A 26164-nucleotide genomic window follows, 5' to 3' on the forward strand; every position below is an offset into this window, starting at 1 on the left:
CATACCAATGTCCAGCTACTTGCTGTGTCTGCCCAGCGATCACTGTGGTGTCCTGCTGCCTGTGACAGGTTCCCTTTACTATGGCCGGTGTGTTTGTCACAACGCATCTTCTGGAGCAACGCATCTCTCAGTCATGTAGCCGAGATCTTTTTATAGTACACTTCCCCTAAAAGCCATCCTACGTTTTGATTTAGTTGTCAGCCAAAAGAAAAGTACATCATCGATTGATTATCGATCTTCTGAAGCAGAAATTTAGTAAGCGAAGGTTTAACCTTTGTCAATAACAAACACTGAATGTGTCACCTGAAATAACTCTACAGAGGTTTTCTTCTGGTCCTACACAGCTAATGCCCCGTCCGCCCGATGACAATATCGGACGAATGATCGTCGTTTTTTTGGGAGGTTTTTTTCATGCTAGTCTCATATTGAAAACAAATATGTTATGGAATACAACTTCCCGTGATGATGTGATGTGTTGTTTTTTAATTAGTTTCTGAGCATGCGCGGTCCTGGTCACTCGATTTTTTTAGGAGTGAAAACTGTACTGATTAACTACTTACCAACCGCATAATGATGTTATATGGCAGCAAAGTGGCTCTCCTGGATCACGTACCTAGAAGTATAAACTGCATGCCTTCCTCTACTGGCCAATCAGACAACAGCTAGGAAGGAGATGGATACTTTATAATGGGAGCTTGTCTGGACTCTTGAGCACTTTTCTGGGACAAGCAGCAGCAAGAGGAATGCAGAGGGAGGGGGGGATTTCAGCCTCTGCATTCTACTTGCTGCTGTTTGTTTCGGGAAAGTGCTCAGAGCCGAGACAAGCTGCCGGTACAAAGAACCCGTCTCCTTTCTAGGTGTTGTCAGATCAGCTGTAGCTGAAGAGGAAGGGGGGAGGGGCAGTTCAAACCTCACAACTAGTGTTAGGAAGCATCCAGCCAGCAACATGGGACAAAGTACTTTATTCCATATGGGACAGAATAGTAAAAAAATATATATATTTATACACACACACACACACACACACACACACACATACATATATACATACATATAGATAGATATATACAGTATCTCACACCCCTCACATTTTTGTAAATATTTTCTTCTATATTCTAAATGACACTTTGCTACAATGTAAAGTAGTGAGTGTACAGCTTGTATAACAAAAGTGAGTACACCCCTAAGTGAAAATGTCCACATTGGGCCCAAAGTGTCAATATTTTGTGTGGTCACCATTATTTTCCAGCACTGCCTTAACCATCTTGGGCATGGAGATCACCAGAGCTTCATAGGTTGCCACTGGAGTCCTCTTCCCCTCCTCCATGATGACATCACAGAGCTGGTGGATGTTAGAGATCTTGCTCTCCTCCATCTTCTGTTTGAGGATGTCCCACAGATACTCAATAGAGTTTAGGTCTGGAGACATGCTTGGCCAGTCCATCACCTTTACCCTCAGCTTCTTTAGCAATGCAGTGGTCATCTTGGAGGTGTGTTTGGGGTCGTTATCATGTTGGAATACTGCCCTGCGGCCCAGTCTCTGAAGGGAGGAGATCATGCTCTGCTTCAGTATGTCACAGTACATGTTGGTGTTCATGGTTCCCTCAATGATCTGTAGCTCCCCAGTGCCGGCAGCACTCATGTAGCCCCAGACCATGACACTCCCACCACCATGCTTGACTGCAGACAAGACGCACTTGTCTTTGTACTCCTCACCTGGTTGCCGCCACACACGCTTGTCATCCATCTAAACCAAATTAATTTATCTTGGTCTCATCAGACCACAGGACACGATTCCAGTACTCCATGTCCTTAGTCTGCTTGTCTTCAGCAAACTGTCTGCAGGTTTTCTTGTGCATCATCTTTAGAAGAGACTTCCCTCTGGGATGACAGCCATGTAGACCAATTGATGCAGTGTGCGGCATATGGTCTGAGCACTGACAGGCTGACTCCTCCCCCCTTCAACCTCTGCAGCAATGCTGGCAGCACTCATACGTCTATTTCCCAAAGACAACCTCTGGATATGACGCTGAGCACGTGCACTCAACCTCTTTGGTCAACCATGGCGAGGCCTGTTCTGAGTGGAACCTGTCCTGTTAAACCTCTGTATGGTCTTGGCCACCGTGCTGCAGCTCAGTTTCAGGGTCTTGGCAATCTTCTTCTGGCCTAGGCCATCTTTATGTAGAGCAAAAATTCCTTTTTTTTTTTTATTTGAGATCCTCAGCAAGTTCTTTGCCATGTTGAACTTCCAGTGACCAGTATGAGAGAGTGAGAGTGATAACACCAAATTTAACACACCCGCTCCCCATTCACACCTGAGACCTTGTAACACTAACGAGTCACATGACACCTAGGCGGGAAAATGTCTTATTGGGCCCAATTTGGACATTTTCACTTAGGGCTGTACTCACTTTTGTTGCCAGCAGTTTATACATTAATGGCTGTGTGTTGAGTTATTTTGAGGGGACAGCAAATGTACACTGTTATACAAGCTGTACACTCACTACTTTACATTGTAGACAAGTGTCATTTCTTCAGTGTCGTCACATGAAAAGATAGAATAAAATATTTACAAAAATTTGAGGGGTGTACTCCACACTTTTGTGAGATACTGGTGTGTGGGTGTGTGCATCTCTCTCTCTCTCTCTCTCTCTCTCTCTCTCTACATACATATACATATATATATATATATATATATATATATATATATATATATATATATATATATATATAAATAATAATAACAATTACAACAATTTTATAATTAGATTAAATATATATAGATATATATAAATAAATAATAATTAAAAAAAATCATATATATATATATATATATATATATATATATATATATATATATATATATATATATATATACACACTGTATATATGTGTATATTGATAGCTTTTCTAGCTTATATAGATATATTTATAAATAATAAAAAAAGAATATATATATATATATATATATATATATATATATATATATACACTGTATATACGTGTATATTGATAGCTTTTCTTTAATACTTCTCTTGGAAAACCTTGTGACTTGCTACAAATTTACAATATTGCAGTCTGGTTATTGGGGGGAGAGGAGACTGAGGAAATGCTTCCTCCTGCCTGCAGCAGACTGATGACATCATCTCAGCCTAGGCAAAGTCACTGGACTGGAGCTCAGGAGCTGCCTTTAATGATAAACAGTTGAATTTTTTCTTGAAAAATGATACTGTTGGTGTATTTTGTGACATACCAGGAATTTATTCATGTGGTCTTAACTCCTTTACAGCCATTTTTTCTCAGTCTGGCTCCATCTCATACACATATTTAACTGTAAATAAATGTCTGCATGCACATATCGCTGGCCAATGTATATTCCTCATTTGCACAGATTTAGTTTAGTCCTAAATAAGGTGAGGCAGGGTTTTATCACTGGTTGGGGTCTGTATTGCTGTCAGTGACCTCAGCCTTTTCATAGATAGTGGGGACTCAGCCATAACCTGATCCTCCTGGTTGTCCGCTCTGGGGTGCAATCTCCATAAATTCCACTAGGAGGCCGGTGACACCATAATAATAACCTTACTATATCTAAAGCTAACAACGCAAGCGTAGAATTCCACCTATTCCGCAGATACAAAGTTGACATTGTGTAAAAAAGGAAGGCGACATGTCATAGAAGTACTAATCAGAAGAAAAAAAGAAAGGTATTGCATCATTTTACACCAAAGTCATTTTTGGTGCAACTTTTTCACTCGTTTGCAACCAATAAACAGATTTTTAGCATCTCCTTCTGCTTATAGGCCAGTGCAGTCAGCATTCCTATCAGCCAACATAAATCATTTATAATACAATGCATCCAGTTCAGTGAAACATTTTGGGTCTGACACGACCCATAAACACGTGTTGACATATAAGGAGCTGTAAAACACAATCACTATTGCATTAAAGCAGATGTAAACCTCAACTAGATGACATTTAGCTTGCAAAAGCGCTGTCTAACAATTGCCATTTTTAAAATAGAAAATACAGTTTTTTGCCTTTTTTTGTTTTGTTAGCATCCCAGAGCTGCTGATCTCCTGCAGCCCCTTTGCAGACACTTTCTGTCTACAATATACTCCAGCGATGGCTGCACGGCGCTGTTCAGGCTGATGGTGACAACAGCAAAACAGGTTTGCACAATAAGCCGTGGCGCATCCGCTAGGAAGCAAATGTGACATGGTGACAATGCAGGGGAGTATTTGGGAGACAGGGACAGAGCGTTGTCACCCTATAACAGGAAGTGCCTAAATAAGGACCTTTCACAGCAGGATCAACAGGAAATATATTATTAAAGTAACACATTTAAAAAATATTGCAAATGATCTCCGAAAAAGATCCCTAACATCTTACAGTTTATGAGATTTTAGAGGGTTTACATCTACTTTAAGCTACACAGGACAGAATACACAGGTAACAGCAAAGATGGCGAATCTCACAGAGAATTACAGTCATAAATTATACATAGAGAACATTTTCTAAAATATTAACAGACATTAATAGGATTACTTATATCACAGCTGATTAAAGAACAGTATACAGCATGTCAGCCTTATTATCTGATACAAAAAAACATCATCCTACTTCCATGAATAAAAAAGCCTGCTTCTTCTCAAGACCTAAAACCAAGGATCATTGTGGGTGTTTCACTTTATTACAGACTGCAGACAGAGATTTTATACCAGAATCATTGTGGATGTTTCACTTCATTAGAGACTGCAGATACAGCTATTTATATATATATATATATATATATATATATATATATATATATATATATATAAAACAAATATATATATATATACACATATATACACACATTACATTTAAAAAAATATATATATATATATATATATAAATATATATATTTTTTTATTTAATGTGTGTGTATATATATATATATATATATATATATATATATATATATATATATATTATTTCCCCTTAATGCATATATGTGTGTATAAAAAAATAAATATATATATATATATATATATATATATATATATATATATATATATATATATATATATATTTATTTATATATATATATATATATATATATATATATATATATATATATATAAAACTATTTATGAATACATATGTATATATTTTTTTCTCTTAATGTTTGTATATATGTATGTATATATATTCTTTCTTAATGCATATGTATATATGTAAGCTCTAAATGAGCAGGGCCCCCTGATCCCTCCTGTATTGATTTGTATTGTAAGTGTACCTCATATTGTAAAGCGCTGCGCAAACTGTTGGCGCTATATAAATCCTGAATAATAATAATAATAATTATATATATATATATATATATATATATATATATATATATATATAATTTATTTATTTTTTACATTAGTTATATTTTTATATATCTTTTTTTTTTTTTTCAGTCAGACAGACCCTGTCTGGGAGACTTGTATTCAAGAAGCACAGCCTGAGCATTTAATTAACACATTAAATTACCAAATATGGCCGCCCCCATATGGTTACAAACAATACACTGAAAACAGGCTTTTACAACAATGATACAACCTGACACAATTATTTACAATAAATTGCTCTCTTCCACATATATATCTAAAAGAAACATTCAGAAGACTATCGATCCCCATTGAAAGCTGACCTCCAGGTAGCTATAGAAAAATAAACACAGCTATAGGGATGTTAAAGAATAACTTTTACATGGAACTACCTACATGTATCATCATATTAGCCACCTATAATACCTTACACAGCAGTACCTGGAGTGGGAGAAGATTAGCATTCATAACCATAACCAGGACTCTACTGCACTGTATAATGGTGTGGTGTCGGTCTAATACAGGGGATATGCTTACAGGGGGAAGAGCACAGTGTGCTGCTGCTCCTTCATGGTCTATACCAGGGGTGTTCAAACTTTTCAAATTAAAGGCCAGTTTAGTGTTCTGTAGACTTTGGAGGGTGCTGGATTGTGGCCAGTGGGGGTAGAAAATCACCCGGGACCGGCATCAGTGCAAATAAACATGGCCTCAGGGTTGGTGGTCAGCAGGAGGAGGAATAGTACCCCATCACTGGTGACTGTGGGGAGAATAGTACCCCATCACTGGTGTCTGTGGGGGGAGGAATAGTACCCCATCACTGGCGTGTGTTGGAGGAATAGTACCCCATCACTGGTGTCTGTGGGGGGAATAGTACCCCATCACTGGCGTTTGTTGGAGGAATATTACCCCATCACTGGTGTCTGTGGGGGGAATAGTACCCCATCACTGGCGTTTGTTGGAGGAATATTACCCCATCACTGGTGTCTGTGGGGGGAATAGTACCCCATCACTGGTTTCTTGTGGGGGGGGGGATAGTACCCAATTACTGATGTCTGTTGGAGGAATAGTACCCCATCACTGGTGTCTGTGGGGGGGGGGAATAGTACCCCATTACCGGTGTTTGTTGGAGGAATAGTACCCCATCACTGATGTCTGTTGGAGGAATAGTACCCCATCACTGGTGACTGTGGGGGGAATAGTACCCCATCACTGGTGTTTGTTGGAGGAATAGTACCCCATCACTGGTGTCTGTTGGAGGAATAGTACCCCATCACTGGTGTCTGTGGGGGGGAATAGTACCTCATCACTGGTGTCTGTTGGAGGAATAGTACCCCATCACTGGTGTCTGTGGGTGGAATAGTGCCCCATAGCTGGTATCTGTTGGAGGAATAGTACCCCATCACTGGTGTCCGTGGGGGGAATAGTACCCCATCACTGGTGTCTGTTGGAGGAATAGTACCCCATCACTGGTGTCTGTTGGAGGAATAGTACCCCATCACTCGTGACTGTGGGGGGGGGGGAATAGTACCCCATCGCTGGTATCTGTTGGAGGACTAGTAACTCATCACTGGTGTCTGTGGGAGCAAATAGTACCCCATCACTGGTGTCTGTGGGGGGAATAGTACCCCATCATTTGTGTCTATGGGAGGGAATAGTACCCCATCACTGGTGTCTGTTGGAGGAATAGTACCCCATCACTCGTGACTGTGGGGGGGGAATAGTACCCCATCGCTGGTATCTGTTGGAGGACTAGTAACCCATCACTGTTGTCTGTGGGAGCGAATAGTACCCCATCACTGGTGTCTGTGGGGGGAATAGTACCCCATCATTTGTGTCTGTGGGAGGGAATAGTAACCCATCACTGGTGTCAGTGGCAGGAATTATGCCCCACTGTTGGTGTCAGTGGGAGGAATTGTGCCCCAAGGGCCGGATAAAGGCAAGCAAAGGGCCACCGTTTGGAGACTACTGGTCTATTCAATGATATAAGCTGGCCATAGATGGATCCAGCAGGAAGCAGCCAAATTTTGATCCATGTGTAGCCCGTTCCTGTTGCATAGAAGTTGATCATTACATCGACTTCTGCTGAAGGGGAATGTTGGAAAACCTTTGTTGATCAGCAGCTGCAACCGCAGAGCAGTGTGTTTTTTAACAGCGAAGAGTCCCACTGCCAGAACACACTGCCCTGGTGGTGGGATTCCGCTTTAGGTTGGTCATTGCCCATTAAAAGACCTAGACTGGTCATTGGTTGGGCTGTATTGCCTTACTGTCGTTTAGTTGGCTGGGAGGCATAGGCTCTGATTGCACTTCCTGGCAGGGGTGCCTAGATCACAAAACCTGCCGAACTGAAGAACAATATATGTGTTTCAGCAATGCATTTATTGGTCTACCTGGAGGTCAACTTAACTCTGAACACATCCACATATATACATCTTAGACAGTATTTCATGCCCCAAACAGCCAGTATGATGCATGATAAGTCTAGACCAGCCATTCTCAACTAGGGTTCCGTGGAAACCCTGGGGTTCCTCAAGAGGTTTCTAGGGGTTCCTTGAGCTGTGGCTGATGAACCACCTTTTTGATGGTGCCTACAAGGTTCAACATGACTTAGCAAAGCCAGCAGCATGACACAAAATATATTTTTAGCTGTCTTTAAGGGTGGCATTCTGAGCAGCACTTTAGGGGAACATTCTTCCTATGGACCACCAATATAAGGAGCATTGTTCCTATTGACCCCTAATGAATTGGTTTTAGTAAGGGTCCCTCTAGACCTGAAAATTATTTCTGGGGTTCCTCTAGGGTTAAAAGGTTGAGAAACCAATCTACCAATCAACATCCGCCTGGAAGAAAATCACCTGGCTTTTAGGAAAAAACTCAAGACCTTCCTCTTTTAGCAGATGATCAAAGCTCGCCACAGCGCCTAGAGGCGATTCAGTTCGCATTGTGCGCTATATAAGTATTTCATTCATTCGTTCATTCATTCATTCAGAAAGCCTGGTCTAGACTAAGATATCATACTGTGTAGGACAAGGTCACCATTAGTGGTAGGCCGTGCAAAGACGACATCGGTCGGAGGCCCTACTATAGAAATGAATAGAAGACAAGCCGTCTTACCTGACTTCACAGAGCAGTGGATGTGAGCTTTGGATTCATAGTAGACCCAGTCGAAGCCGGCTTCCACCGCCAGCCTGGCCAGCATGCCGTATTTATTGCGGTCCCTGTCGGAGGTGGTGATGTCCACCGCTCGGCCCTCGTAATGTAAAGACTCGTCGGAATGATGACCGTCTTCATCCCAGCCTTCAGTCACCCGCAGCTTGATGCCCGGCCACTGGTTCATGACAGAAATGGCCAAGGAGTTCAGGCGGTCTTTGCAGCGCTGCAAGAAAAAGGAGAGAAGGGTGTGAGCCATTCCCTCGCTGTGGGGATAGAAAGGAATGTTCCTCTTTATACATTTAGAATCTTTAGGTTATTCTAGGAAATAATGTGATTTCATGTAAACCCATTAGAGCTTCCTATTGCATATCAGCTTAGAAAAAGACCCTAAAAGCTCAGATACTCTTTTTTTTTTTTTAACTCTTTTATCTTGTGATCACATGATGTAGCCCATGTACCCCTACACCCCTCTGTGTAATAGTGGGGCGGAAACTCATTTGAATATGTAATAAGACTCTGACCCACGTGAAAGAACGCATTCATAGAATCCCTTTAGACTTGCATGCTCCTTCCTGCTGGGTGATGCCGACATTAGCTGTGCAATCTGCCGATCAGTTGCCCGATTACACTTTATCACATATCTCCCAACTGTCCCTGATTTCGAAGGGACCGTCCCTGATTTGGAGCAATGTCCCTCTTTCCTCCTCATTTGTCCCTCATTTTGGTCTGATCCATATAATTGTATATAAAATGCACTTTTTATCTTTCAAAAAATCTCTAAATTGCTGCATTTGTAAATTTTAAAAGCCAAAATAAAGGAATAGCAGTGGTAAAAAAAAGTCCTTGTGGATTTAAAGTGGAGGGCCACCCGCAAAAAAAAAAAAATGCATCACATAAGAGCCTCGTTTTCACATCAGAAGTTCCATAACACCAGAGTCCCCCCTTTACATCAGAAGCACCCCCCCCCCCCCAATCATATCAGAGTCTCCCCATCACATAAGAGCCTCCTTTTCACATCAGAAGGCCCATCACATCAGAAGCCCCCCACCTCATCATATTAGAGTCCCCCCCTTCACATAAGAGCCTGCTTTTCACATCAGAAGTCCCATCACATCAGAATCCCCCCTTTACATCAGAAGCCCCCAACCCCATAATATCAGAGTCCCCCCATCACGCAAGAGCTTCTTTTTCACATCAGAAGTCCCATCACATCAGAATCCCCTTTGCATCAGAAGCCCTCCACCCCATAATATCAGAGTCCCCCCATCACGTAAGAGCTTCTTTTTCACATCAGAAGTCCCATCACATCAGAATCCCCTTTGCATCAGAAGCCCTCCACCCCATAATATCAGAGTCCCCCCATCACGTAAGAGCCTCCTTTTCACATCAGAAGTCCCATCGCATCAGAGTCCCCCCTTTGCATCAGAAGCCCCCCCCCCATCATATCAGTATCCCCACTTTACATCAGAAGTCCCCCCACCCAATCATAACAGAGTCTCCCCATCACATAAGAGCCTCCTTTTCACATCAGAAGCCCCATAACACCAGAGCCCCCCCATATTATCAGAGTCCCTTCTTCACATCAGAGGTTCTTCCATCACATCAGAGGCTGCGTTTCACACCAGAAGTCCCATTGCATCAGAGCCCCCCTTTTACACCAGAAGCCCCCCATCACACCAGAGTTGCTGTGGACCAAGGTAAAATCTTGTACTGGGCCAGGTGTAGTTGGCAGTAAAGCAGCGCAATTTTTAGCAGCGCTTTACCGTCAATTTCGCAGCGCTATTCAGCCACTAGCGGTGCACTTTTACCCCCCCCCCCTCTAGCGACCGAGAAAGGGTTTTTCACGGGCGCCCCGGTGATGTGTGAACTGGCTTCATTGAGAGACGGTCACAACCTCCCTTCATGCGAATTGGATGCGATTAACCCACATCCAATTCACATCAGTGTGAACCCAGCCTCAAGGTAAAAGACCGTCTGAGACCTCCCTTATACTTACCTGAGCCAATTCCGTTCCAGGACCTCTCTCTCTCTCTCTCTCTCTCTCTCTGCTCATTGGCTCCTGCTGCTGTCAATCACAGCCAGTGAGGAGGAAGCGGAGGCAGGGCCGAGCTGCTCTGTGTGTGTCTATTGATTGAGCGTGCAAAAGTTGCCTCCCATAGCAAGCGGCTTGCTATGGGGCACTCAGCAGGAGGGAGGAGCCATGAACGCAGCCGGGGAACCCAAGAAGAGGAGGGTGGGGACCGCTCTGCGCAAAACCATTTCACAGAGCAGGTAAGTATAACATGTTTGTTATTTTAAAAATAAATGTTTTGTTCCCTAAGCCTGGGATTACACATATGAGAACACAGGCATCGCATGTGATTCATATCGCATTGCTGGCGTGGAACGCATGCGATGTCAGTGCAATGCGAACTCAATCATACAGTTTGTATGGCTAAACTCACATTGGATTTGCACAAAAAAGGTGCAGGGACTTCCCCCCCCTCCCCCGCACTGGAATTGCATCACACCCATGCGATCTAATTCCTGTCCGAATCCACGGTTCGAACTGCGATCTGCGAACTGATCGGGGGGGGGGGGGGTGTCATTGACATTGTATTGACACCCACAGCAGTTCGCAGATGGCAGTGTGAGCTGCCTGCAGGAGAGATGCAATGCGGGGAACCCGCACTGGTTCCCGCATTGCAATAGTGTGGAATCGGATGTAAGGCTCCTTTCACACTTGTGTGACTCAGGTTCTGAATTGTGAGACCCCCCCAAGTCACAGGATGTGTGAAACTCAATGTATTTCTATGAGATTTATTTATTTATTGGTTTGTTTTTCTTCCCCCTTCATTGTTGGTAGGTTCCATGTACATTTTTTTAATAAAATTATTTAACTTTTTTTTTTTTTGGATTGTGCCCCTCTTTTGCCTCCGCTTCCTCCCCTTCCCTCTCCCCTCTCCTCCTCCCTTTTTTATTTTATTTTTTATTTTTGTGTTTTTTTTTGTGGGGAGTTTTAGGTTGGTTGGGTTTTGTTTTGTTTTTTATATTTTATTTATGTATTTATTTTATTGTTTGAATGCAGTGGGGATGGGGGGGGGGGGGGGGGGTTCTAAATATTGTATAGAACTGTTTATTAGATAAACAATATAATTGAGAAAAGTGATTTAAGGTAGAAGAGCAAAGATAAAAGTGTATATATAAAGTCTACGCTTTTTCCTTGTTTTTACATATCTTTTTGTACAGTATTATATGGTTTGTCCTAAATGTAAAAAATTTTTATAAAAATTGAATTCCAAAAATTTTTTTTTCTATGAGAGCCGTTCCTACTGAAACTACAGAGGTCGCTGCAACTTCAGAAAAAGATTCCTGCGCTTCTTTTGGTCCGACTTTTGATGCGACTTCGATCCAGAGAACGGAAAAGTCAGATCCAAAGTCGCACCTGTAAAGTTGCACTGTAAGGTTGCAGTGCAAGTCACAGTGTAAAGTCACAATGCAAGTCACAATGCGAGTCGCACTGTAAAGTCACTCTTTAAAGTCGCACTGTAAGGTCGCAGTGCAAGTCACACTGTAAAGTCGCAATGCAAGTCACAATGCAAGTCGCAGGGCAAGTCGCACTGTAAAGTCGCAATGCAAGTCACAATGCAAGTCGCACTGTAAAGTCGCAATGCAAGTCGGAGTGCAAGTTACACTGTAAAGTCACAATGAAAGTCGCACTGTAAAGTCACAATGCAAGTCACAATGCAAGTCGCAGTGCAAATTGCACTGCAAAGTCACAATGCAAGTCGCACTGTAAAGTCACAATGAAAGTCGCACTGTAAAGTCACAATGAAAGTCACAATGCAAGTCACAATGCAAGTCGCAGTGCAAATTGCACTGCAAAGTCACAATGCAAGTCGCGCTGTAAAGTCGCAATGCAATTTGCAGTGCAAGTCGCACTGTAAAGTTGCAATGCAAGTCACAATGCAAGTCACACTGTAAAGTCGCAATGCAAGTCACAATGCAAGTCACAATGCAAGTCGCAGTGCAAGTCACACTGTAAAGTCACAATGCAAGTCACACTGTAAAGTCACAATGCAAGTCACACTGTAAAGTCACAATGGAAGTCGCACTGTAAAGTCACAATGCAAGTCACAATGCAAGTCGCAGTGCAAACTGCACTGCAAAGTCACAATGCAAGTCGCACTGTAAAGTCACAATGCAAGTCACAATGCAAGTCGCAGTGCAAACTGCACTACAAAGTCACAATGCAAGTCGCACTGTAAAGTCGCACAACTTTGTCATCTCACAAGTGTGAAAGGAGCCCTATAATCACTTCAATATTCTGGTCAATGGAATCCATTAACACTCAAATGCTTGATGCACCTAAACGCATATGTGCAATACGGGGCGTTTACCGCATTCTTTTAAGCAGCTTTTCTCCAACCAGGTCGCTGAACTACAGGTCCCAGCATGCCGTGTGATCAAGGCGGCTTGCAATAGTCAATACAATTTTAGAATACATCACATCCTTACTGCACGGTAAAGTTACTGAATGTAACCCAAGATCTGCGACTTTTTTTTGTCACATCTTCAGGCCCACCCCCGGGAAATCGCACGCCCTGATATGTGCGTTTCTACGGGAAGGTGTTCCCTAAGCTGGGAATGTTCCCGGCTTTTTCTATATAGGAGGCTTATTCAAGATCGGTATCAAGATTGACGCCAGAATCAGGGAGCAAAAGAGGGAGACTGACCGGTCTTTGGTTCCCGTGCGTCTGCTGCGATCGGATTGGCTGGGGAGAGGCAGCACGCTCCTCTTGATTCATAGGAGTAAACACGGCGGATCACAAGTGGTACAGTTCTGGGGCACAAACAGCGTTTGTCTGCCTAAGGCACGAGCGCGCTGCACATTTTTCATTTAATACAACTGAATTGTGCCGACTATCCGGCTCCCATCTGGCTGCGCTGTCCTGGAGTTACCCTTCCCACAAGGGCTAACCACACTGCTAACTTTTCATTCATGATCCCCTGGCTTTTGCTGTATATTTCCCGCTTGAGATCATTTCTGACCCGTTCATGTTTCTGAGCACAGTTTTTTTTCCTTTTTTTTTTCCCCTACTGTATATAGAAGAGGAAAGGTGCATATAGAGGACTCGGCCAGGGCAGCCATACCAAGGAGGAGACCTAAAGGCCCATTCACACTCACTGCCATATGCTAAATGCATATCAATCAATGATTTTTTTAAAAAGAAAATCGATTTAAATAAAAAAAAAATCGATTTAAATAAAAAAATTTATAAAATTTAAATAAAATAAAATCACATTTTTTTTTTATTTAAATCAGATTTTTTTGATTTAAATCGAATTAATTTTAATAAAATGCTTTTGGAGTAAAAATCAATCTAAGGATAGTTTTCTATTTAACATATTTTAATCATTTTGTTTATTCAGCATGAAATGGAGCTTATTTATGTAGCATGAGGCTGTATATCATAATATACATAATAATTTTAAATTAAAAAAATGATTTAAAAAAAAAAAAATCAGATTTTTTTTTATTTAAATCATTTATTTTATTTAAATATATATATATATATATATATATATATATATATATATATATATATATATATATATATATATATATATATATATTTTAATCAAATTTATTTTAATAAAATGCTTTTGGAGTAAAAATCAATCTAACGATAGTTTTCTGTTTAAGATATATTAATCATTTAGTTTATTCAGCGTGAAATAGAGCTTATCTATGTAGCATGAGGCTGTATATTCTGCAATATAAATAAAATCATAATAATTAAAAAAAAATCGATTTAAATAAAAAAAAAAAAAGATTTAAATAAAAAAAATCTGATTTTTTTTATTTAATTCATTTTTTTTATTTAAATAGATTTTTTTTGATTTTTTTATCAAATTCATTTTAATAAAATGCTTTTGGAGTAAAAATCAATCTAACGATAGTTTTCTATTTAAGATATATTAATCATTTAGTTTATTCAGTGTGAAATGGAGCTTATTTATGTAGTATGAGGCTGTATATTCTGCAATATAAATAAAATCATAATAATTTTAAATAAAAAAAAATCGATTTAAATAAAAAAAATCTGATTTAAATAAATAAAAATCATTTTTTTTTATTTAATTTTTTTAATTTAAATAGATTTTTTTTTGATTTTTATCAAATTCATTTTAATAAAATGCTTTTGGAGTAAAAATCAATCTAACGATAGTTTTCTATTTAAGATATATTAATCATTTAATTTATTCAGCATGAAATGAGGCTTATTTATGTAGCATAAGGCTGTATATTCTGCAATATAAATAAAATTGTAATCATTTTAAATAAAAAAAATCAGTTTAAATAAAAAAAAAAATCAGATTTAAATAAGAAAAAATCTTATTTTTTTTAATTTAAATAGATTTTTTTTGATTTTTATCAAATTCATTTTAATAAAATGCTTTTGGATTAAAAATCAATCTAACGATAGTTTTCTATTTAAGATATATTAATAATTTAGTTTATTCAGCATGAAATGGAGCTTATTTATGTAGCATGAGGCTGTATATTCTGCAATATAAATAAAATTGTAATAATTTTAAATAAAAAAAATCAGATTTAAATATAAAAAAATCAGATTTTTTTTTATTTAAATCATTTTTTTTTATTTAAATTGATTTTTTTTTTTTTTTAATCAAATTCATTTTAATAAAATGCTTTTGGAGTAAAAATCAATCTAATGATAGTTTTCTATTTAAGATATATTAATCATTCAGTTGATTCAGCATGAAATGGAGCTTATTTATGTAACATGAGGCTGTAAATTCTGCAATATAAAATAAAAATATTAATCATTTAAAATAAACATAAATTGATAAAAAACTATCTTTAGATTTTTACTCCAAAAGCATTTTATTAAAATGAATCTGATAAAAATAAAAAAAATCAATTTAAATTAAAAAAAACTGATTTTTTTTAATTTAAATCGTGTTTTTTTTTATTTAAATCGTTTTTTTTCCCCTCAAATTTATTTTAATGAAATGCTTTTAGAGTAAAAAATCTATCTAAAGATAGTTTTCTATTTAAGATATATTAATAATTTAGTTTATTCAGCATGAAATGGAGCTTATTTATGTAGCATGAAGTTGCATATTCTGCAATATAAATAAAATCATAATAATTTTAAATAAAAAAATCTATTTAAATCAAACAAATCTGATTTTTTTTATTTAAATAGTATTTTTTTTTTTAATTTAAATCAGATTTTTTTTTATTTAAATCAGATTTTTTTTTTTTTTTTTATCAAATGAACTTTAATAAAATGCTTTTGGAGTAAAAAATCTATCTAAAGATGGTTTTCTATTTAAAGCGGAGGTTCACACAAAAATGGAACCTCCGCTTTTCAGAACCCTCCCCCTCTCCAATGTCACATTTGGCACCTTTCAGGGGGGAGGAGGGTGCAGATACATGTCTAAGACAGGTATTTGCACCCACTTCCAGGCATAGACTCCCACGCTGCCATGATGGATCTGAAATGACAGGTGCTCTTTAAATGTAAGGACTTATTCTTGCTGGTAGTTAGAATCTTTAATATTTGCAAAAAAATAATTAAAAAAATGAAGGTTTCCTATTTAGAATAAAGCCCCATACACACTATCAGATTATCTGCTGAGTTTTTCCTTCAGATTTACCAAAACCATGTAGTAGAAGGGCCTGCCTGATTGCATACACATTGAAACTCCTAAGGTTTGACCTCATATTATATGGTTTTGGTAAATCTGAAGGAAAAACTCAGCAGATAATCTGATAGTGTGTATGGGGCTTAATAAACTGTCAGGTTAGTAAAACAGCGATATCAGAACCGATGCAATCATACAGTTTGTAGTGTACATAGATTTGCAAAAACAAAAAAATGTAAATTTTGCAGAACATACAGCCTCATGCTACATAAATAAGCTCAATTTCATGCTGAATAAACTAAATTATTAATGTAACTTAAATAGAAAACTAGATAGATTTTTACTCCAAAAGCAGTTTATTAAAATAAATGTAATAAAAATCAAAAAAAAATCTGATTTAAATAAAAAAGATCATAGATTTTTATCCACCCTGCCAATATGTATTCTGCTACATATTTTTGGTAAAAAATAAAATCCCAATAAGTGTATATTGATTTGTTTGCGCAAAAGTTAAAGCGTCTACAAACTATGGGATATTCTTAAATATTCTTAAAATCAGCCACTTATAACAGGACTGCGATATTGCGGTGGATAACTAACTGACGCTTTGACACTCAGTGCTACAAAATATGCACTGTCACTGTACTAATGGCACTGGCTGGGAAAGAGTTAACATCAGCTGGGGTTTCCTTACTTGGGGGGGAGGGGCCTATATTAGGGGAAGGCATGGATCAGCGACCCTGCTTTGCAGAGACTCAGGATCCGTGCCTTCTTTACTGACAGAATGGCGATCTGCTTTGTTTACATAGGCAGATAGCCGTTCCCCCTCTGTACCAAAGGATCGGCGGGTGACGGCGGACATCCAATCCGTGGTACGCGCCGAAAGGGCATTTATATCCTTTGTGGCTAGTGAGGAATATATTTAAATGAAAATGTTTGTGCCGGAAGTTCAACATTAACCCCTTCATCTGCTTTGCACGCTCTCCGTGTGCCCCCTGCAGGGCGCCCGCTGTGATCACCCGAGTCAATGAGACTCGGATGATCACAGATCGGAGTAAGGGGTCAATCCCTGCCCGTTACCACATGATCAGCTGTCAGCCAATGACAGCTGATCACGTGATGTAAACAGAAGATTGGTAACCGTTTTTTTTTTCTTCTCACGCTGACAGCGCGAGGAGAAAAAAAAGCCGATCACCGGCTTCTGTTGAAGGGACATCGGTCCCCGAAGAGGAAGAGGTGAAGCTGCCTCATATGTGCTCGCCAGTACCGCCTGCCAGTGCCACCTGTGGCCACCAGTACCGCCTGCCAGTGCCACGAATCAGTGCCCACAGTGCCACAAATTAGTACCCATCAGAACATAAGTGGCAGCAATCAGTGCCACCTATCAATGCCCACGAGTGCCACCTATCAATGCCCACCAGTGGTGCCAATCAGTGCCTCATCAGTGTCACCTACCAGTGCCGATCAGTGCCCATCACTGCCACCCATCAGTGCCAATCACTGCCACCCATCAGTGCCAGCTATCAGTGCCACCTATTAGTGGCCTCCAGTGGCGTCTATTAGTGCCCATCAGTGCCACCTTATCAGTGCTCATCAGTGCCATCTTATCAGTGCCCATCAATGCAGCGTACCAGTGCCCATCAGTGCCCATCAATGCAGCCTATCGGTGCCCATCAGTGCAGCCTCATCAGCATACATCAATGAAGGAGAAAAATTACCTGTTTGCAAAATGTATTAACAAAATATAAAACAGTTTTGTATTTTTTTTTTAAATGTCGGCCTTTTTTAATTTTATCTGTCTATCTGTGGGAAAAAATGATAAAAATGTCATTTGGGTACAGTGTTGTATGACCACGCAATTGTCATTCAATGTGCGTCAGCGCTGAAAATTGGTCGGGGCGGGGGGGGGGGGGGGGTTTAGGTGCCCGGTAAGCAAGTGGTTAAAGCTCTTGGTATGAGCAAGTCCTTCTGATTCTCGCAATCGTTATGTTTTTAGCACAATTCTTTGAAAATTCCATATGATCTAATAAAGTACAGGCCTGAACTCATAGAGTATGTAGGCCTGAGTCACATGTGTATGTATTTATATGGGATGACATAATAAAAGGTGGAGTGGTACGGAGGGGGCACGGGATGGACTGTGTGATTCCGCTCTGTCGGGGGGTGGAGGGACCGGCTCTAATAGATTGTTTCATCTCCCCCCCCCCGGGACGTGGCATCACCGCCGACATTGGACAGTATAGGAGCTGCTGTCTGCCCTCGCCTGCCTGCACTTATAAAATATGGATGCTTCATTAATCTTTCATGCCATGCGGTAATGTTTACAAACCAAAATGTGCCAATGAGCTACACAGTCTGAAGACGCAGAAACACAAAAATAATCTCTGTCTCAGCGTTCCGGGAGCCAAACCCAACCTTTCTATACTCTGAGGGGGTGAAAAAAACCCGAAGATGTGGACCCTTATAATACAATATACACCATAACACTATGACCACCCACCATAACCCAATCGAGGTATGAACTCCACCAGACCTCTGAAGGTAAGCTGTGGTATCTGGCACCAAGACATTAGTAGAAGATCCTTTACGTCCTGTAGGTTGTGAGGTGGGGCCTCCATGGATAGGACTTGTTTTTCCAGCACATCTCACAGATATTTGATTGTAATGAGATCTGGTGAATATGGAGGCCAATAAGTCAACACCTCAAACTCATTGTATTCCTCAAACCATTCTTAAATTCATGGGACCCCATGCTACCTTCTCCCATTGCTCCGTGATCCAGTTCTGATGTTCACGTGCACCATTGTAGGTTGGCTATAGACACGGGTCACATGGGCACCTTGACCGCTCTGCAGGATGCGCAGCCCCATACACAACAAACTGCGATGCACGGTGTGTTCCGACACCTTTCTATCAAAATCAGCATTACCTTTTTAAGCAATTTGAGCTACAGTTGCTCTTCCATTGGATCAGACTACATGGGCCAACCTTCACTTCCAAATGTGTATCAATGAGCCTTGGCCACCCATGAATCCGTAGCCGGTTTTCCTTCCTTCACCACTTTTGGTAGATGCTGACCACTGCAGGCTGGGAACATTCCACAAGAACCAAAGTTTTGGAATTGCTCTGCCCCCATCATCATCACCATCTACAATGTATTCCAATACAAGGCTATGGGAATACAAAACCCGCATGAAACAGGTCAAATGAAGGTCAGATGGAGGCCAAGTGTAGGTCAGAAGAAGGCCAACAGCAGTACCAATGTAAATCAGAAGGAGGCCAATTGCAGGTCAAGTGTTGGTCGGAAGCAGACCAACTGCAGGTCATGTGTTTGTCAGAAGAAGGCCAACTATAGGTAAAGTGTTGGTCAGAAGGAGGCCAACTGCAGGTCACGTGTTGGTCAGAAGGAGGTCAACTGCAGGTCATGTGTTTGTCAGAAGGAGGCCAACTGCAGGTCACGTGTTGGTCAGAAGGAGGTCAACTGCAGGTCATGCGTTTGTCAGAAGGAGGCCAACTGCAGGTCATGTGTTTGTCAGAAGGAGGCCAACTGCAGGTCACGTGTTGGTCAGAAGGAGGCCAACTGCAGGTCATGTGTTTGTCAGAAGGAGGCCAACTGCAGGTCACGCGTTGGTCCGAAGGAGGCCAACTACAGGTCATGTGTTTGTCAGAAGGAGGCCAACTGCAGGTCATGTGTTTGTCAGAAGGAGGCCAACTGCAGGTCACGTGTTGGCCAGAAGGAGGTCAACTGCAGGTCATGTGTTTGTCAGAAGGAGGCCAACTGCAGGTCATGTGTTTGTCAGAAGGAGGTCAACTGCAGGTCAAGGGTTGATCAGGAGGCCAAATTCCGAGTGTGATATCTGTCTGCTCTCTTCTTGAAGAATATTTGCATGAGCCACTTCTGACAGTCCAAGTCACCAGACAATCCTGGGAGACCATTCAGCCCTCCCTCTAGCACACAACAAGTGACTGACAGCCTCAGCTTTGCATGTTTTCCTATAAGACTGTGTAGACGGGGTGTGCCCTGATCCTCAACTCATTACACTCAGCTTTCAGCTCTATGCTGTGCAGAGTAACATTCTAAATTGCAGCTCCCCTATGTACCAATGTAACATTAATGTACTTATTTGCAAAAATAAAACATCTTTTCATTTATCCTACCCACGCTTACCTCACTCTCTTCATGGATGTTTAAAAGCCCAGTTCCATTACTTCTGCCTTACTTCCTGAACATACTTTAGGCCATGACACAGAAAGGAGATGGATGACCAGCTGAGGGTGGATGATGCAGGGTGTGTGCTAATGAGATCAGCTGGTCAACTCCTTCCTGTGTCATGACCTAAAGTCTGACCAGGAAGTAAGGCAGAAGTAATGGAGCAGGTTTTTTAAACATCCACGAAGAGAGTGAGGTAAACATGGGTACAATAAATGGAAAGCTGTTTTATTTTTGCAAAAGAATACATTAATGCTATATTGGTACATAGGGGAGCTGGAATTTAGAAAAAAAATGAACTTTAAATCCCCGCCTTCTGTCTTCTGGAGCTGAGAAATGCAGTGTAAAATGTGTGGTTTAGAAGGTTGCAGAGAAGAGATTGCTGCAGATCAACAGGTACAACTTACAGTGCCTTTAAAAAGTATCCATTCCCCTTGAAATCTTCCAAATTTTGTCATGTTACAACCAAAAATGTAAATATATTTTATTGGGATTTTATGTGATAGACCAACACAAAGTGGCACATAATTGTGAAGTGGAAGGAAAATGATAAATGGTTTTTCCATTTTTTTTACAAATAAATATTCGAAAAGTGTGGCGTGCATTTGTATTCAGCCCCTTTACACTGATACCCCTGACTAAAATCTAGTGGCACCAACTGACGTCACCTTTTAGTAAATAGTGTCCACCTGTGTGTGATTTCATCTCAGTATAAATACAGTGGTTCTGTGAAGCCCTCAGAGGTTTGCTGGAGAACCTCATTGAGCAAACAGCATCATGAAGGTCAAGGAACACACCAGACAGGTCCGGGATAAAGTTGTGGAGAAGTTTAAAGCAGGGTTAGGTTATAAAAAAATATCCTAAGCTTTGAACATCTCACGGAGCTCTGTTCAATCCATCATCCGAAAATGGAAAGAGTATGGCACAACTGCAAACCTACCAAGACATGGCCGTCCACCTAAACTGACCGGGCCGGGCAAGGAGAGCATTCATCAGAGAAGCAGCCAAGAGGCTCATGGTAACTCTGGAGGAGCTGCAGAATTCCACAGCTCAGGTGGGAGAATCTGTCCACAGGACAACTATTAGTCGTACTCTCCACAAATCTGACCTTTATGGAAGAGTGACAAGAAGAAAGACATTGGTGAAAGAAAGTCATAAGAAGTCCGTTTGTAGTTTGTGAGAAGCCATGTGGGGGGCACGGCAAACATGTGGAAAAAGGTGATCTGGTCAGATGAGACCAAAATTTAACTTTTTGGCAAAAAAGCAAAACACTATGTGTGGCGGAAAACTAACACTGCACATCACCATGAACACATCATCCCCACCGTGAAACATGGTGGTGGCAGCATCATGTTGTGGAGATGCTTTTCTTCAGCAGAGACAGGGAAGCTGGTCAGAGTTGATGGGAAGATGGATGGAGCCAAATACAGGGCAATCTTATGCCGCGTACACACGAGTGGAATGTCCAACAGAAAAAGTCAGACGGAACCTTTTCATCTTATATTCCGATCGTGTGTGGGCCCCATCAGACTTCATTTATGAAAACTCTGATGGACCTAGAAATAGAACACGTTTTAAATATTTCCGACGGAACCAATTCCTATCGGGAAAACCGTTCGTCTGTATGCTGTTACAAGGGACCAAAAACAACGCATGCTCTGAAGCAAGTACGAGACAGAGGCTATTGGCTACTGGCTATTGAACCTCCTTTTTCTAGTCCCGTCATACGTGTTGTACGTCATCGCGTTCTTGACAGTCGGACTTTGGTGTGATCGTGTGTACGCAAGACAGTTTCAGCGGAAATCCGTCGGAAAAACCTTCGGAGTTTATTCCGACGGGGAAAACCGGACGTGCATTAGAGTCTGCAAAAGACTTGAGACTGGGGTGGAGGTTCACCTTCCAGGAGGACCACGACCCGAAACATACAGCCAGAGCTACAATGGAATGGTTTAGATCAAAGCATATTCATGTGTTAGCCCTTGTACACATGGTCGGACATTCCGACGGAAAATGTCCGATTGGACCGCGTTGTCGAATAATCCGACCGTGTGTGGGCTTCATCTGACTTTTTCCGTCGGAATGTCTGACCAACAAAGTTTGAGAGCTGGATATAAAAATTTTCCGACAACATGATCCGATCGGACTTTATCCGTTCATTTGTAGAGAACTCTGATTGGACAAAGTGCCACGCATGCTCAGATCAAATTCCTAGACCAAAGCTATTGGCTACTAGCCTGAACGTAGTCCCGTCATAACTAAATTATGTCATCACGTTACGAACGGATTTTCCGACAACTTTGTCCGACCGTGTATATGCAACACCAGTTTCTGACAAAATCCGACGGATTTTGTTGTCGGAATGTCCGACCGTGTGTACAAGGGCTTAGAATGGCCCAGTCACAGTCCAGACCTAAATCCAATTGAGAATCTGTGGCAAGACTTATTGCTGCTCTCCATTAAATCTGACAGAGCTTGAGATATTTTGCAAAAAATAATGGGCAAAAATGTCCCTCTCTAGATGAGCAAAGCCGGTAGAGACATCCCCAAAAAGACTTGCAGCTATAATTGCAGTGAAAGGCGGTTCTACAAAGTATTGACTCCGGGGGGCGCTATACAAATGTACCCCACACTTTTCACATATTTATTTGTAAAAAGTTTGGAAAACCATTTATCATTTTCCTTCCACTTCACAACTATGTCCCACTTTGTGTTGGTCGATCACAAAATATCCCAATAAAATACATTTATGTTTTTGGTTGTAACATGAGAAAATGTGGAAAATTTCAAGGGGTGTGAATACTTTTTCAAGGCACTGTAAGTTGTACCTGGTTATCTGCCGCAATCTCTTCAAGGCACTGTATATAGGAAAGAAGGGTTGACAATGACTTTAGGTGCATCACCTTTATTATAATATTAACAGACCAATGAAAACACTTAGCACTATATCCTTCACTCCATAGTCCTCAACTTTACTTTCAGAAACTGCAAAAAAATAAAAATTGCAAGGAGCGATCCAACACATCCAAAGAGGTTCCGAGACAGCTTTATAATGACCTTACTATGACTGGCTGAAAGGTTGGCACAATATGAAAAGCAGGGCAGGATATGTCATAAAAAAGAATCAATAAAAGACATTAATGGTAACAGAAAGTATCGATCCCAGGAGGTAACACCCGCCCCCGCTCCGGCACCTTCGCTATTTTTGGAGTCTTTTTTTTTATTGGAGAAATACTGACAATCTCCCGGCTTCACAACAACCAAGATTCTTCATACTCATTATTATAAATGAAAGAAAAAGACATATTTCAAAGGAATATCAGATAAAACATGAATTCCTACTAAAGATGTTACTTTGTATCCAAGAGGAGGTACAAGTGAATAACGTAGGCCCGCCTCCTGATAAAAACTCCAATAAATACTTTTCATCGTGGACTAAAGCAAATAATTGAAACTCCCGGCAAACAGCTAATTAAAAAAATTAAATACATATATCAGAGCTGGTTTACCTGCCAAAGGATTTGTATTTTTATCCATTCAGTCCTCAGATTTTAACAGCTCTGCAGCACAGCGCAGTCCTGATTGGAAGGGCAGAATATCTTATTTTTCTTACATTTCCAGGCCTTGTCCTTCCCCTCCAGCCTGTGACTGGACAGTGATAGAGTTCATCTCCCTGTCACTCTGCTCTCTCCTCCTATCAGCATGTCTCATGTCAGCATTGCAGCACATTTGATTGACCCCTTGTGTGCTACAACCAATGCCATCCACCAGATCCTCCTCCTCCTCCAATGCACCACCCATCCCAGAGTTCAATGCCTTGGAGGGGACAGAACAAAGTCTAGCGAGCCATTTCCCAACCTTTTTATAGTTGCCGCACCCTTAGAAAATCTAACAAGGCACCCCAGTCCAAAATATGGAAATGTTACTTATCAGGGCAAAACCTGCACCTGGAACGATACACAAAAACACCTTTAACATCACATCAGAAGTCCGCCCATTACATCAACGGTTCCTCTAACCACATCAGTGTCCCCATCACATCAGAAGCCCCCCTTCACATCAGAGGTTCCCCTATCACATCAGAAGTTCCACCATCACATCAGAGGTTCCCCTATCACATCAGAGGTTCCGCCTTCACATCAGAGGTTCCCCAATAACATCAGAGGTTCTGCCATCACATCAGAGGTTCCCCTATCACATCAAAGGTTCCCCAATCACATCAGAGTTTCCCCTATCACATCAGAGGTTCCCCAATCACATCAGAGGTTCCCCAATCACATCAGATGTTCCTCCATCACATCAGAGGTTCCCCTATCACATCAGAGGTTTCGCCATCACATCAGAGGTTCCCCTATCACATCAGAGGTTTCGCCATCACATCAGAGGTTCCCCTATCACAACAGAGGTTCTGCCATCACATCAGAGGTTCCTCCATCACATCAGAGGTTCCTCCATCACATCAGTTTCCCCTATTACATCAGAGGTTCCCCAATCACATCAGAGGTTCCCCAATCACATCAGATGTTCCTCCATCACATCAGAGGTTCCCCTATCACATCAGAGGTTTCGCCATCACATCAGAGGTTCCCCTATCACATCAGAGGTTTCGCCATCACATCAGAGGTTCCCCTATCACATCAGAGGTTTTGCCATCACATCAGAGGTTCCCCTATCACAACAGAGGTTCTGCCATCACATCAGAGGTTCCTCCATCACATCAGAGGTTCCTCCATCACATCAGTTTCCCCTATTACATCAGAGGTTCCTCCATCACATCAGAGGTCCCCCCATCACATCAGAGTTTCCCCTATTACATCAGAGGTTCCTCCATCACATCAGAGGTCCCCCCATCACATCAGAGGTTCCCCAATCACATCAGAGGTTCCTCCATCACATCAGAGTTTCCCCTATCACATCAGAGGTTCCCCCATCACATCAGAGTTTCCCCTATCACATCAGAGGTTCCCCAATCACATCAGAGTTTCCCCTATCACATCAGAGGTTCCTCCATCACATCAGAGTTTCCCCAATCACATCAGAGGTTCCCCATTCACATCAGAGGTTCCTCCATCACATCAGAGTTTCCCCTATCACATCAGAGGTTTCCCAATCACATCAGAGGTTCCCCCATCACATCAGAGGGTCCCCAATCACATCAGAGGTACCCTATTCACATCAGAGGTTCCTCCATCACATCAGTTTCCCCTATCACATCAGAGGTTTCCCAATCACATCAGAGTTTCCCCTATCACATCAGAGGTTTCCCAATCACATCAGAGGTTCCTCCATCACATCAGAGTTTCCCCTATCACATCAGAGGTTTCCCAATCACATCAGAGGTTCCTCCATCACATCAGAGGGTCCCCAATCACATCAGAGGTACCCTATTCACATCAGAGGTTCCTCCATCACATCAGTTTCCCCTATCACATCAGAGGTTTCCCAATCACATCAGAGGTTCCCCCATCACATCAGAGGTCTCTCCATCACATCAGAGGTTCCCCAATCACATCAGAGGTTCCCCAATCACATCAGAGGTTCCGCCAGAACCCAATCACATCAGAGGTTCCCCAATCACATCAGAGGTTCCCCCATCACATCAGAGGTGTCTCCATCACATCAGAGGTTCCCCCATCACATCAGAGGTCTCTCCATGACATCAGAGGTTCCCCTATCATATCAGAGTTTCCCCAATCATATCAGAGGTTCCGCCATAACATCAGAGGTTCCGCCATCACATCAGAGGTTGCCCAATCACATCACAGGTTCCCCTATCACATCAGAGGTTCCTTCA

General features: G+C 41.3%; 1 protein-coding gene across 2 annotated transcripts in view; it reads right to left on the bottom strand.

Moving 5' to 3' along the window:
* IHH (Indian hedgehog signaling molecule) overlaps positions 1–26164 on the bottom strand; it is a 166927-nt gene that overhangs the window by 77584 nt on the left and 63179 nt on the right. For both annotated transcript variants that reach the window (XM_077447876.1, XM_077447877.1), the window contains exon 2: positions 8466–8727. In XM_077447876.1, the coding sequence (XP_077304002.1) occupies positions 8466–8727 (262 nt within the window). The remainder of the gene's footprint in view (positions 1–8465; positions 8728–26164) is intronic.

The sequence above is a fragment of the Lithobates pipiens genome, unplaced genomic scaffold, assembly GCF_037356315.1.
Source record: "Lithobates pipiens isolate NorthernLeopardFrog02 unplaced genomic scaffold, aLitPip1_a1.2 Scaffold_22, whole genome shotgun sequence".
Classification (NCBI taxonomy): Eukaryota; Metazoa; Chordata; class Amphibia; order Anura; family Ranidae; genus Lithobates; species Lithobates pipiens.